Source organism: Elaeis guineensis, chromosome 16 (assembly GCF_000442705.2).
Source record: "Elaeis guineensis isolate ETL-2024a chromosome 16, EG11, whole genome shotgun sequence".
In the NCBI taxonomy this organism is placed as follows: domain Eukaryota; kingdom Viridiplantae; phylum Streptophyta; class Magnoliopsida; order Arecales; family Arecaceae; genus Elaeis; species Elaeis guineensis.
Window position 1 is genome coordinate 42199897 of NC_026008.2, and position 15641 is coordinate 42215537.

At 38.6% G+C, this 15641-nt stretch overlaps 2 protein-coding genes across 2 annotated transcripts; one reads left to right on the forward strand and one right to left on the reverse strand.

Annotated features, from left to right (window-relative positions):
• Positions 1 to 444: 444 nt before the first annotated feature.
• LOC105058976 (protein ROOT PRIMORDIUM DEFECTIVE 1) lies at positions 445 to 4992 on the forward strand. The gene is given in 4 exon segments (XM_073250152.1): positions 445 to 1264; positions 1267 to 1908; positions 1911 to 2140; positions 4372 to 4992. Coding segments are annotated over 4 exon segments (1395 nt in total). The 5' UTR covers positions 445 to 900; the 3' UTR covers positions 4531 to 4992.
• Positions 4993 to 6971: 1979 nt separating this feature from the next.
• Positions 6972 to 8609, reverse strand: LOC105058977 (high mobility group B protein 7). Its single transcript, XM_010942076.4, has 8 exons — positions 8452 to 8609; positions 8239 to 8321; positions 8098 to 8146; positions 7915 to 8022; positions 7756 to 7813; positions 7589 to 7633; positions 7394 to 7483; positions 6972 to 7258 (listed from the first exon to the last, which is right to left on the reverse strand). Exons 1-8 carry the CDS (start codon positions 8556 to 8558, stop codon positions 7217 to 7219), a joined length of 582 nt encoding a protein of 193 aa, XP_010940378.1. The 5' UTR covers positions 8559 to 8609; the 3' UTR covers positions 6972 to 7216.
• Positions 8610 to 15641: the final 7032 nt, after the last annotated feature.

A 15641-nucleotide genomic window follows, 5' to 3' on the forward strand; every position in this document is an offset into this window, starting at 1 on the left:
TTTTTTTATATAAGTATAATTAAAATAATTTATCAAATAAAATAATTTATATTGACGTAGGATATTATCACATAATAAAATAAATTTTTTAAAAAATATTATTATTAAAAATTAAGATAAAAAATTTTAATATATTATAAAAAAATAAATAATTCAAAAAGTTATTTAAAATTTCAAAATAAATTAATATAAAATAAAATTAATAAATAATATCATAAATTTAAAATTATTTTTAATATATTAATATTTTAATATAAATAATATTTTAATCAAAATAATATTATTTTATTAAAGATGATCTACTATGATTTGAGAATGATTTTATTTATAGATAAATTTAAATCAATTTAAATTTATTTTTAATATATCAAAAAATAATTAAATTAAATTAAATTAAACTTTAAATCAAATCAAATTTGTAGTTTCGTTCCATTTTATCGGTTCGATGGTGTTTACTCAAAATCAGTTTTTATCCTGGAATTGGTTTCAGATATTGATACTCAGCGAGATTATTTATATCGGGAGGAGCAGCGGTTCCACGTTGGCTACGGCACCTAGATAGCGGGGCGAAGTTTTCTGCGTTCTCTCGCATATTTCTGTAGCTTTGTAGCCAAGCGAAACCTGCAGGCCGCGAAGTACGAATAACAAATGATGGTATCTTTTTCCTTGATGTTGTAATTGAAATGTAGCGTTATGGATAAAATCAGAAAATGTTGGAGAAACAAGGGAAGGTACTAGCGTAGATTGTTACGTCAGTCTCGGCGTCCATTCGTTCCCCGCGCGCTGGGACGGAGGCAGCCCTCGTCACGGCGGCGAATTGCGCCCCACCGCGCTGTGACTGAGACGGCCCTTGCCACTGCCGCAAGTTTGTCACCCCCGCTGGTTCCTCTTGCCCGGGTGATGCTGGCTCGCTCCGCCCTTCTCCCAGCCGTCTTGGCCCGATCCAAGACCACCTCCGCCCAGTACGTGGCGGCGAGGCACATCGACCCCACCTTCGAGAAGCTGATGGACGGCTACAAGCACCTCCTCAAGGTGGTGGCCGTCCAGGACCTCATCCTCGCCTCTCCAGGCCTCTCCCTCCCTCTTCCCCTCCTCTCCTCCGCCGCCCCCAAACTTCGCCTCAACCGCGGCGCCCCCCATTTCGTCCGCGCCTTCCCCCGCGTCTTCTCCCTCCACTACGACCCCTCCTCCTCCCACGCCCTCGTCCGCCTCGCCCCCGCCGCTGCCCAGATCGCCCTCCAGGAGTCCTCCGCCGCCTCCGCCGCCGCCCCGCCGCCGTGGATCGCCTCTCCCGCCTCCTCTCCATGTCCCCCTCCCGATCCCTTCCACTCCGCGCCATCTTTCGAATGTGGAAGGAGCTCGGCCTTCCCGACGACTTTGAGGATTCGATCATCGCCCGGAATCCTACCATCTTCTCGCTCCGGGACAATCCACGGGACCCTAACACCCATCTGTTGGAGCTCGTTGAGGGGAACCCCAGCCCTAATTTCACACCGGCGGTGGAGGAGTGGCGGCGCCGGGAGACGAGCAGGGAGGGATCCAAGGCGGATGAGATGGAGCTGAGGTTCGGATTCAAGCAGGGGTTCCCTCCCGGGATGCGGCTTACCAAGAATTTCCGTGCCAAGGTGAAAGAGTGGCAGCGGCTGCCATATGTCGGGCCGTATGACGCCGTCGGCGGCGGCGGCGGAGGAGGGAAGAGTTCAAAGGATAGAATGAGGCGAATGGAGAAGCGGGCAGTGGGGATTGCGCACGAGTTCTTGAGTTTGACGGTGGAGAAGATGGTGGAGGTGGAGAAGATCAGCCACTTGAGGAAGTGGTTCGGGATCGAGCTTAACATCCGGGACCTGTTCTTGGACCACCCGGGGATCTTCTACCTGTCGACCAAGGGGAAGCGGCACACTGTGTTCCTCCGGAGGCCTACGACAGAGGGAGGCTGATCGATCCAAATCCAGTATACGAAGCGAGGAGGAGACTTCTTGAGCTTGTGCTCATTCGTCGGCGGGGATTGGAGGGAGGGCAGCTGGGAGTGGAACCGGCACCGGAGAGGAGGAGGAGTCTGATTCAGCTGCTGACAACGTTTGAGCGGTGGTTCAGAAAATCGGTGGGAATGCATAACGGTAAAGTAATATCCGACAAAGAGGTATGTAGTTAATCAGTCACTTTTTTTTTTTTAAGTCAAATAATGTGCAATTTTATTGTGTATCTCAGCCTTGATAAGTCTGAAAATTTAAGAGCCGATTTGATATTGCTTTTGTTTTCTGTTTTTGTTTTCAAAAATCCAACAAGAAAAACGAACTAGACTGAACAACGTTAATGATAAAACCTTTTGTTTTTCTGAATTTGTTTCTAAGATCTTAAGAGCTTTAGGTGCCAAAGATTGATTGCTTTGAAGAAAGAATGAAAATAGAAGCAGGTAGAGTATAAGTTTTGTGCAAATGCTATCTTTGACATCAATCTTCATGTGGCATTTTGCTAATTTGTAGGGAAATAAAAACACAAAAACGATGATGATACCATCAATCTTCATGTGGCATTTTGCTAACTAGTGGGGAAATAAAAACACAAAAACGATGATGATGCCACACAGGTCCTTAATAATTGTTCAGCAAATACTACAGGCTAGCTTGCTTGATCTCAGTGTTTCTAGCTGGCCGAGTTTGTCGAAAACTGCATTTGATGTCGAAAACTGCATACGAGTCTGTTACCAAACTTCCTTTTTTCTTCCAATTTCTGTTCGCTCGTAGATTGACCAGAGTTTGTTACCTCTTTTTGTTTTTTCCTTTCGAATGTCGAGAAATTGAGGTTTTGGAACTATTGACAGGATATCTTTGAAGTAAAGCAAATGCCATAGAGCAGCAAGCAACTGCTGCAAATTGGAATGTTCTGCAAGTCCATGCATTGGCTAAGAAATCATTCGAATCATGAACAAATGGGTCTCCAAGATTTTCCTGCAGCTTCTTTTTTTTTTTTTTCCAACTGTTACAGTAGAAATCCGTTTTGAGTTGGAATGGCTAGAGTGATGATGACCACGAGTTAACAGCTACGTGACTTGACTCACGGCTGCATGACCTACAAGAAAAGCCTCCGAAAGTCAGTGGACTCCCGTGCGAATCCTGCGACGCTCAAATTAGTTTTCCGCAATGGGAGAAAAAAACGAGCATTTTTTTTTAAAGAGAGTACTTCTGGGATTTTTGGATTATTCTTTTTTTTATATAGGTGAGATTGAAGCCGTGAGAAGAAGAGAGGTCGTCAGAGATTTTTTTTATCCCCCATTATGTCTTGAAATCATGCTGGATCTTCTGATTTCTTTAGATTTGATGGGTATTGTCACCTCATCTGGTAGGTAGTCAGCCATTTTTATTAAAGATTTGAGATTACAAGCAGAATCTTAAGATTGATGCGACCTTATCTTACTCATGGTCATCCGTATATCTTAATGAGATGATGTGACTAGACAGGCCCAGAGAGTAGGGTCCATATGTTATGGATATAACCTTAATATCTGATCCAAAAATACGAGTGAGTGAGTTGACTATCTACCTTGGCCTATGAGCTCTGTCGACCCTGACCCCTGCGCCAGCTGCTGATCTACTCGTGAATCCTTTGGGCATCACCACCCTCGAGTCGTCGAATCCTGTTTATGCTACCAACTTTTTACTTCAACTATCAGTCCCGACGTCGGCTTCGACTTGGGTATTCGCATCGATTTTGTTGCCCGATGGCGTATAACCAGTCCCTGAAGCCTATTTCTTTCCGCTCCTTAGTTCAGTCACCGCATTCGATGGTGTCTATCGAAAGCTCCTGTATGACTGCCAAATTGAGCCATTAAAGATAATGGTTTGTTGTCACGATGATCGCGTCCGGTTACGTCATCTCATTAAGACATGCGGATTGCCATGAGTAGGATAAGTCATGTTAATCTCAAGATCCCTGGTTGTAATCTCAAGTCTTTAATAAAAGTGGTTGGTTATCTACCTGATGAGGTGATAATACCTACCAAATCCAAGAAAGTTAGAGGATCCGGTGTGATTTTCAAGAACATAATAGGGGGCAAAAAAAAAGATCGGTCTCTCCTCTTCTTATAGCTCCAACCTCACTTATAAACAAAAAAGATAATCTAGAAAATCCAGAGATACGCCCTCTTTCTAAAAAAGCACTCTCTTTATCTCCTATTGTGAAAATCTGACTTAAGCATCAGAGGGTCCCCGTCGGAGCCTACTCCGGCTCACGGAGGCTTTTTTGTGCAGATCATGCAACCGTCGACTGGCGGTCATCATCCGACTCCAGCCATCCTGACCCAGGATAGATTTCTGCCGCAACACCAATCAATTCTCTGTCGCTTATTATTTAGAAGTTGAGATGTGGCTACAGCCTGCAGATTGCTTGAGTGACAACCAGGATTTGTGTAGTGGATATGTTGTGGGAGCATTTATCTACAGGCTACGAGGAAAGGGAGGTAAAAACTTCTACATGTTTACCAAGGAGAGGCCTGGTATTCCTCCTGATAGGGCTGTGATGAGAGGAGGTTGATCAATCGATAACCTGTTAACAAGGAAAGGTGTGGCATATTAGATACTGGCAACAGGATGAGACATGTCCACAAGCTTTGTATGGTATCTTGTTTTCTAATTTCGTAAATTGTATTTATACTAAACTCGTATGATCACTCATCTGTACCAAAAAAAAAAAAGAGCAAACTTCTTTAGCTCATGCTGATCTTTAGACAGAAGTGTTCCGGCCTGTCAATAGAAGGGGATCATGAGAGAAGAAGAAAACAACTGGCGTGACTCAGGTTTGGAAAGATTTGAATGGTGGGTTTGAAGGGAGGTGGAGGCATGGTAATGGGACCGAATTGAGAGATATCAAGCCATAAGATGTAGCTTCACTGTCGATTTGTGATTTCTTTTTAGGAGTGATAATGAACTTCCCATTGTTCGGGTTGCTGAAAATCTTCATATATTATTTGCTTTATGAGTAGGAGATTTATAGTTCCATTTCTGTTTAAGTGAAATGGTGTTCAGACTAGTGCCTTTTGGACTCCGGTCCTTTAGGCCTCTTATGCCAAGTTAGCAAATAAGTACTTCCACAAAAAAACGCTTGCATGACAAGACTACCTCTTGATGAATTTAGTTTGTTGCAGAAGCCTGAAGTTAGGAACCTGTGAAATGAATCCCAGATTGGCTTCTGTTGTCGAAAAATCTTTGCTTTTGCACTGACTGGTGCTACGGAAACGAACATTGGATAGGTTAAGAATCATCAAATATTTTGATGATCATGTTGTGGTGCTGCATTTGCCTTTTGGTTGGAGCATTCCGAAATAATAACTATGATTGCTGCTGAATCATGTGCAATTTGATGATCCAAGGCTATGACTATACTGTGGCATAACATAAGTTAGAAACCCCAAAATAAAAATAATCTCAGGGTTAACCAAATCTCATGGCAAATGTAAGTGGTGCTGAATCTCAGAGTTACATGGTAACTCTGGTAGTCCATGGGGCTAAACATCGAGGCTAAGTTGATGGGGCTTCATCAATCACCAAGTAATCCCAGACCGAGGATTGTTTGAGGCAGGAAATGCAGGGCTTTTAACAATGGATATGCACACCCTGAAGATATCCAACTATAGGGCATGACTATGACTGAGTCGTAGGTATAATGCCCAAAGCTGTCTTCCAGGCCATCCATTAGCAATTCAATATTGCAGTTTTTCTAGTTCTAAAAGGGAGAAAAATTCTTTCACGTTCTTAATTTGTGAAAACATGTTGCTTTATCTCTGATTATTTCAAATAACTTGGCCTTTTGTCTTGGATGGCAATATGTGCGCTTAATATATGACAAATTACAATGCTGTACATATACAATAAAAACTCATAATGTGCCAACTGTCTCAAGTAATGGAAGCCTTGTAAGAAGGGATTGGGTCATGTTGTTCTTGAAAACACAATCCACTCTACAATAGATTTTGTAGGAAACAATTAGATTTTTATTTCTTTCTTTCTCTTTCCTTTTTTTTTTTTGGTAAGTCTGCTTTATATTTAGTCCCTCAAATGCCAAATTGCTTCACCATAAATTTGAACCAAAGAAACCAGCCACATTTTAAATATCATCTGCATAAGAATTATAATTTTATTAAACCAAATAACATACCCTCAGAGCACCTTATTAGCACTATGGCAACAAATATAAATAACATTGAAGTAGCACCATAAAATAGTGAATGAAATAAACTCATGTTCATGTCGCATGACACTATATAATGAGATGATTGTTATACCATGAAGTAAGACCTTGTGGGAAAAATATATTGATTTGACTAGAAAAGGCAAAAAACAATTTGGAGTAAAAATCAGAATTGCACATCATTTATGCCACATTGATTTTTTAATGTTGTTCAGTTCAGTTATATCAGCAGTATTACATCTTGTCAAGCTTGATGTTCTTGCATTTAGTGAACCAAACATGATTTCTGAAACTGCTGGTTGTGTGTATAACGCTTAATTTTGATTCATGAAATTCAATTTCTACAGCTACTGATTAGCTAGGGAACTTTTTCCAACTAATAAACTACAGGTAACAATGGTAGATAGCATATGTGCATGTCAAATATACTATTTGACAGGATAGGTCATTGGCTAGATTCTCTAGCTTCACATATTAGTTTATGCAAGCTGGTGCCAAGTATACTGCAAGCAAGGCCAATCAACCAGTCAGAATTCCATTTAATGCACCAAATGTCATTCAACCAAGAAAGACACAATATAAGTTGAACTTAAAATTGGGACAAAAAATTCTCGACTTATACAATTGAAGCTTAAAACTCATCATATGAGAGTGGCTGCCATATTGCTGCCAAATTCTGGACATGGTATAGATACCGATCAGATATTGTGCACAGCAATCACAAAAGCAGAGAGTAGCCAAGCAATAACAGAATGAGCTTGTGATACGGGGTATTGCTGCAGGATCTATTGGAAAATAACTGAGATGCCACATGACATGCGGATTACCATCGTTAATACCATCCAAATGAAAGGCATGAATGCTAACAACTCACAATAGCTTCCACATTTGCTTACCCAAAGGTAAACAACTATTTCAAAGAGAAAAAAAACACATTGTATCCAACAAAAAGATATCCATCAAAATTTACAGGCAGAGAACAAAGAAACTAGTTTCTCACTAGGACACTTCCAGCATCAAAATCCTCTGCTCCTCACTCTTCTTCCTTTTCAGACTCTTCTATTTCTTCTTTTTCCTGTAAAGCAAAACAGCAAAGAAATAATAATAATAATAATAATAATAATAATAATAATAATAAAGTGGTCAATCCAACAAAGAGATGGAAGGAAACAAGAGGACGATAAATAAGGACAAGAATTGTTCTGCAAACCTCTTCCTCATTTTGTTCATTTAATTTCTCCTTTACTTTCTCATATTCTGCTTTAAGCTCTGCTGCCTTGTCCACATATGGCTTCCTCTCCTATTACCAAAGCATAGGATGATCGACCACACCAAGCATTGATATTAAAAAGAGAGGAAAACTTAGGTTATAACATATAAAAGAAACATGTTTCTTTGCACTCACTTCATCGGTCATGGATTTCCACTTCTCACCACCCTCCTTTGCGACCTGTTTTTACAAGCAAAACAGGAAACAAAGAAGAGGACAACCTGTCACAAAAACTGCATTGGAGCAATACACAGAGATGTCCCAGGGGGAAAAAAGACCAAAAAAAGGGAGCATGTTCATACCATAGAAACACTCTTGGAATCAGGATGAGTTTCCTTGTATTCTTTCCTGAAATCATCCCTGTATTACAAAACATAAAAAGTTTAAAACTTTAGCCAAAGCATTTGCTTATATAGAGCAAGAGTAGGACAATGTGAAGTAAAAATAAACTGGAGCAGTACATGAAGAGGAAGAAGGCAGTGGGAGGGCGTTTAGGTGCCTTGGGATCCTTGGATTTCCTCTCTTTCTTGCCTTTTCTTTCCTTGCGATCAGCTGGCGCCGCCCTCTTCCTGCCACCATTTAGATGACATGGCTATTAAGAACGCATTCTTCTCTAAAACAAACCTCCCAAAATGTGAAATTACCTCTCCACAGGCTTCTTCACATCAGCTACCTTCTCAACAACCTGAGACTCTGTTCCAATAGATTTGAGGAGAATAAACCATAAGAATAAAGAGGAAAGGACGCGATTGCAGATACTATCCTAGAGAAGGAAATTTGAATACCTAAACTCATTCTGATCTTGGAATCAAGGCTACAGCTATGCATATCAATGAGAACCACAGGAACATCTTTGTTACATGCTTCACTGCGACCAAACAGCACTCGATCAATCAATAACATCGAGCATCGAGAATCAAAAAGGAGGAATAGCTTAACTGATCAAACGAATCATATCAAAGAAAATCCACAGAAACTTAGAACTACAGGGAGAGTACCATTTGGTGAAAGCGCTCCCATCCCGGGCGCGCTTCAGTGTATTAGTCTCGGCCTCCACCCTCTTCCGCGCCCTCGGAGGGTTAGTCTTCGATGAAGCCCCCGCCATTGCTAGAGTTCAAGATCCACACACACACACACACACACAGAAGATTAGAGGATTTGGGGGCGAATGAGAGGTTTAATAGAAGAGAAGGCTCGAAATGGTTTTTATTTGGCGCGCCGTTTTGGGGCCGGGAAACCGCGGGAAATTTTTAAATTTTACCGGGACGGATCCTGATGGCTCATTTCTTTAGCTTGTGGCCGTCGATTTGCCCGCAAAATGCGCGGTCGAGATTTGCGCTGCTGAGTTTTCCCGCGGGACAGCCAGTGAAGGAATTTGATTGGCGCGGTTTTGGCGTTTTTAAGAAGAGCGCCGGCGGCATTTGGTCATCAGTGATCACAGCCGTCCATTCATTCCACAGTGGATCTCCCGGAATTAGGCGAATAGCTTGATTAAGATTAGATGAACGATCCCCGCCTCCACTGCTCTCATTTAACCGCTCCGGGATCCAACGGTCACCGATTTGAACAATTTGCATCCTTTAAGGGGTGTAATTGTGTAATCAATTAACGTCAATGCATGCTATACAGGGAGAAGCCACAAACAATGACCTGCTTACGTGTGCCAGTTTAATGGGAAAAAATAGACCACCTCGTTGTTTTCTTTACAAAATTTGGTTAGCTCTTGATCGAACAAATCGTTTAGATCGGAGACGTGCAATTGACATCCCATGATGGATAATTGGTTAACACTTTTGACCCACCCATCCCTCCCTCGTCAACCTCTTGTCCCAGCTGCACCACCTAGTGTCGGTTTTAGCCCTTTCTCTACTTCTCAATCTTAGATGCAGCATATACATTAATAACATGTTTGATTTGATTAAAAAAAATGATTTTAGAATAAAAAAAAATAATAATTTTTATTTCAATTATTTATTTTGAAGATTCATTCATGTCTCAATTCAACAAAATAAAAAAGCTCCGTTCTTCTAAAATTTAATTTAGGCTCTCCTTGATATTTAAATTTTATTTCGATTTCAATCGCGAACCAAATACATTAATAGATATGTCATTTTGATTTTTAATTTAATCCATTCTAATTTTGATCTTAATCACAATCTAAATATATTTAAAAAATAATAAAATAAAAAATGGACTGTCATAATTCCACCTCGCACATTGGCGCCGAAAGCAATTGCTTGAGGGGAGGACAATACCCATTGTCATGACAATAATTAATGTACCCAAACGACACGGCTAACACGACACGAAGATAGGCGACTTTTTTATGTTCTCAAGTGCTCCATGGTTGCCATAAGGTTATCTAATGGCTAACTTATCCCACCATGAGAAACTCGAACACAACATTGGTCACATCACATACATGATAAGGATTTGTTCAAAAGGAAAAAAATTTTAAAAATTCCCTCGGCGATATGATAGCAACTTTGTCACGTATGGAGGCTGTTGCTTTCCAGGTACCACGTGGTTCCATGCAGCAGTTCCGTGTACCCAAGGGATGACGCATATGGCAGGGGTGATTTAAGAATTTCAATCATTTTTAAAGCCATAAGCATACGCCAAATCACAACCCTAGATTGACCAAATCTTTTTTTTTTTTTTTTAATTGGGAATCCTCCCATAAAGTCATTCTGCTTTCCTCTTATTCTTGGGTAAACTGAGAATAATTCATGATGGATGGGCAAGAGCATTGGCATTCAAATGTTGGAACAACTATGCTCCCAGGCCAAAATTATATGGTCTTTCTTCCTTGAAGCCCAGTAGCACAGCTTTTGCCGAAACAAAATAACTGAGGGCTCATTAATTGGGTATTCGATCTTATTTTTCTTTTTTTTTTTTCAAACAGCTATTTAAAAAAAAAGGCACTGAACTGAACAGAATGATAAATCAGTCTTATTTTTCGAAATTGCTTGTTAAACCTTCAGAGCTTTTGAAAATAGAAAATTTGTTGTCTCAAATATGGACAAAAAAAAAAAGAACTAGAAACAGAAGAACTTTAATGCAAATATTATATTTAATATCATTCTCCATATGGTTGTTAGCATTATTCTAAATGATCACATGATTTTAAAGAATATATAATTTTAGATGATCAAATAAACTTAAAGATTACAATATATAACAGCATATAATAGAATATAATATTTTTTTTATTAATATGATTCTATAATTTTTTTTAATATTTTTTTTATACACAATCCATATGTTGGTGTAGATAATTTTTGAAATATATCGAATATAATAGAATAAAATTATTGCACATAACCTCGCTTTAGCAGTTACGGAAAAAGAGGAACAGCAACCTCTTCTACTCTCAAGCCCTATACAGCTTACCGGCTGCCTTTGTACCATCTCGCACCAATGACAATCCATCTTTGGACATATCACTAAATAATATCATTACAAGAGAAGTATCTCACTAAACTCATTTATTTTTAAAAAAATAAAAATATAAATTTCTTCCCCTCTCTTATTTTCATTTCTTCTATAAATATTTTAATGATCATATAAAATCATATAATCTCTACAATCATGTAATCTCTTTAAAATCATGTGATTCTTAAAATAATATGATCTCTTAAAATCATACCAATGGTGGTAGTTCATTACTTTATAGATAAAATTCCGTGCGAGCTTTTACGTATGCTAAATTTTATATGTCAATAACCTTCGTGGGTTATGTCCTAGAATGGTTTATTAAAATAGACGACAAACATTGTTTGTTAAATAAATTAGTTCTGCAATTAGATATTAAAAGTTCTCCCATCATTGTTACCAAAAAAAAGTTCTCTTATCATCATGCCGAGAGTTCCATGGGCAATTTCACTGGAAATTCATTGTCTTGGTATGATCAGTATTCTAGAAATTAAGAGATTAATTAGTGGAATGGCTTACCGACCGGATGGCATGTATTACACGTATCCACATAATATCCGTGCAAGGATATATGCACGTGGCACGATATATACGCGCAAGTTTTTTTTTTTTGGATGCCATTAGATATTATCCCAATAATAAGGTGTCAACTAAAACTTTTAGTTCAAACATGGAAAGAAAAGAGATCCAAGAGGGATATAGGATGAAATTTTCTTCTTCAATTTATTTTTTTTATTTTTTTATTTTTTCAAAATGAAAGAACCATATCTATCTGATATAAATATATCTAATAAATTCAAAAAATAAAATATCATATGAAATTATTGGAATAGATACTAAATCAATCCGCAATGCTCCTTCGAGTACTCTGCTGCATAGGTCTTCAATTTATTTTTCAAATATAATATATTTTCTGTGGAGGATAATTCATATTATTTCTTAAAAGATAAAGATTTAGTCCTGAAAAAATAAATCCAATGGTGCTATTCAATCTGGAAAAGCAAAAAAAATTTGATGACTACCCTTCCCTAGTCATCAAGTTCCCATGTGAATTAAAAAGATAGTTGCTTTTGTGCTCCTTAATTATTTTTTATTATATAGGGGTAATTAAGAAAGTTTATATCAGAGATCATCAAAATCTCTTTTCCTTGTTGGTGTCTCTCCTGCACCAACCATCTCTTCGTACCGGCCCCCTCCCTCACCGTCTCTTTGTGTTGGCAGCCTCTCCTCCCCTTGCCACCACCTCTCCTTACGGTGGCTGCCTCTTCGCCGCATTGATTACTTTCTATATGAGCCTCTCTTTTTACCACCTCTCCTCTTCCTTCTTATTGTACTACTCCTCACCGTCTCTCTACATCAACTACCTTCCCTTCCCTTAACCATTGCGCTCTCCTCATGCCGACTGCCTCAGCCTCTTCTTCATCACGTTGACCACCTTCTATGCCAACCCCCTCTCCTCACCACCTTTCTGCATTGACCGCTTCTTATGTAGCTCTCTCTCTCCTCATGCCATTATCTTCCTCATGTGATGATCCCCTAATATGATCCTCCTCCTCTCCCTTCTTATGGTACCATCTTTCTCATCCTTAATGGTAATCTTCCACAATCTATGAGCAACGATAGCCCCACGATCTTGAATCAGCTCTCTCTTCCTCCTTCTCCCATGATCCACTTCTCGAATTAAAAATCTGACCTGACCAATTGGATCATGGGACCCAATCCTAACATTCCTTGCTGACCATGATGGTGCCTTCGTCTCTTGTGTGCCACCTTGATGACAACCTCGACAGCCTTCTAAGAGATTTGCTATCTCTTTTGATATGAAAATATCTACATAATTCGAATTATTTACACACCAATCACACATATGATCAGTTAAAATCAATTACCGATAGATAATTAATGTTATCCATCTTAAATAGGACAGTTAAAAAAAATATTAATAATAAAAAAATTAAAAAGGATTTTGGAACGCTGCAGTAATATCTGAATTAAAAATCCGCTTGAGAAGGTCTTCCTTCCGGATAAGAATTTCAATCATCCAACCAGCTCCCGTGTACACTACGTGTGCGGTACATCAGCTGTCTTTGTGGTCATCAAAACAACGGGCACATATCACTTCGCACTTGCTTCAGCAGCCTTCAATAGAACAACATATCAACACGTGGCAATAACAGATCCTCGATGGAACAATAGCGGATTGGTCGAGAAATTTTTGGATGGACAGCCTACCAATAAAAAGATATTATATTAATATTTTAATTTAAAAAAAAATTATGATCACCTCAACATATCGCGGTGCTGTTTAATCCCCTAACCATCTCACCGCAACACTGCAGAAAAAACAATGCGGGGATCTGATGACGTGGCAAATACATTCGAACTTTTGCCACGTGGAAAGTGTTGGCTGGCATTTTCATCCCGGTCGACGTGACGTCGCGCTGACATCACGCAACCGTGTATTAAACAGCCACGTGGTGGATGGCGATCCGTAAGCGGTGGTAGGTACGCTGTCCCTCTTTTCATGCACCACCCGAGGGATTGTTGGGGACAGGTGGCTACCATGATGGCGCACTGCCGTGTGTACGTGTCGTGGGTGGACGAGCCGCGCCTTTTTTTTTAAAAATCTGACCGTTACATTTGCCCTGACCAAACGGCTTCCATAACGTGGTCTTTGGCCTTTTTTTTCTGATGCAAGTCTTTAGCTAGTCCTTTACTTATATTAATACATACATGTATGATCCTGAAACGATGTGTATACATGCATATACACCCATATATACATGCATACATTATGTTGTCGTTTGATTGTGTCTTTGTTTATATCATGAAGAATTCCTATATAAATTTATTTAATAATTTGAATTACAAAATATTATAATTGAATGGGAATTTGAGCAGCGCAAAAGTTATTTCCACCATGCAATCAAATGATAGTTATGTGATAATGGGAATATATGTTACGCATATATATGCACAGTATATCTTGTTATTTATAGAACTGTAATGTAAAATGCTCAAAATCTAATCCTACAAGGCATGAGTTCTTTTATTATTTTTTACTGTTGTAGCATGATCAGAGTCCCGTTGTTTCTCCACTGTTATGAGAAATTTGCATCATTTTTGTTGAATACCAATTGCTAATGATATGTTAATTTTGTTATTTCAAGCATGCTTGCACTGCATGAAGGATAAAACAACTAAAGGATGGGATTATGTGTAAGTTTTACATAGCTTTTCTAATTTAGCAAAAAAATCTTATCAGTTTTTTTTTTAATTTAGTTTGATGCATACATCTACTGCAGTGAGAATTTTTTCATTACTATCAAAGCTATTGAATTGAACAAGATTTTAGGTGCTCGGTAGTTAGCGTTATAGCCTCGTATTATACAATGTATCATGTCATTCTCCAAGTAATGTTTTATATTGCAATTGTCTTTTGGGTTTGTTTCATGTACATGAATGATATTGTACTTAATATACTTTCCGTTGAGATGGAATGGAAATTGGTATGTGTAGCGAAAATGTAATAGCTCAATGCTCCTTCTAGATTAAAATGGATCATTCATCTACTTCTAAACAAAATTTAACTATTCATTTGTTCATACTTTTCCAAAAAAAATTAACTTCTCATCCACAGTGTATACATAGCGATACTCATCGATTAAGGATGATCTTAGCATTTGTTTATCAGCTAAACCAAAACATCTGAGCTTCCCATGATAGAAACTTTGGACCCTCTCTGTGGGCCACCCATTGAGCTTTTCACAACCACTTTGACCATAAGATATTTTGATTGTCTAAGTCCAACCTTTTCTTCTGCACAACCATATTTTAACAGATTCCATATCAAGTGGGCAGCAATGGAACATTCTTCAAAATGATTAGTTTGTAAAATTGTTAGGTTGGTTTCTACTAGGAGTCAATCATGGACCATTTAAGTTCTTTTTTTAAAAAAGAGAAGGTAAACATATTTGTCATGTAGGCTACTTAGCAAAATATACAGGCAAGCTAAGAAGAATCCAAGCTAGAAGCATGAAAGATTAGGACTTATTTAAAGCCTCAAGTTGCCGTAGCTCATGGAGCAACCATGGATACCCAATCTACAAGACATTGCTAAAAGAGATTGAAGGTGGCTATCTAAATAATAAAGGACATTTTATATATGAGCCATAAGTGACTTTATAACATCTTTTCTCTATCTCTCTCTTTTTTTTCCCCCTTTCAATGAGAGTTGAGGATCAATAGAGTTCACGAAACTATTATCCTTTAGCATCATTGTTTTCGCCCAATTGTATAATCTATTTTCATAGGAATGTAGGTCAGGCTCGCACCTCAAGTAGTGTCTATAATTTGTGCTTGAAGGTTCATAATATGGACCACATACAGATTTCACTAAATTCATGAATCTATCAGAGAATGATCATTAATTTATACTCTTAATTGTAGGTGGATACATGCATGCATCATCACTTTTAATCTTGTTGTGTAGTGCACATCTTTTGTATATTTTCCTCATCAAATGATGTTTGAGATCGTTAGTGGCATGCTAGTGGATGGAGGTAGTCAATATATAAAATAGAGTGACACCATCGTGACTTCAAGTTGAAATGTATTTAATTGTTGTTTTTTGATCCTAGAGTTTCAATAGTCAATTTTGTGGTCCTGATCAATGATTGTTAAATCAGGACATTAATAACTCGATCCTTGCTTAACTAATATATGTCCATAATAGTTATCCATATAATGTTTT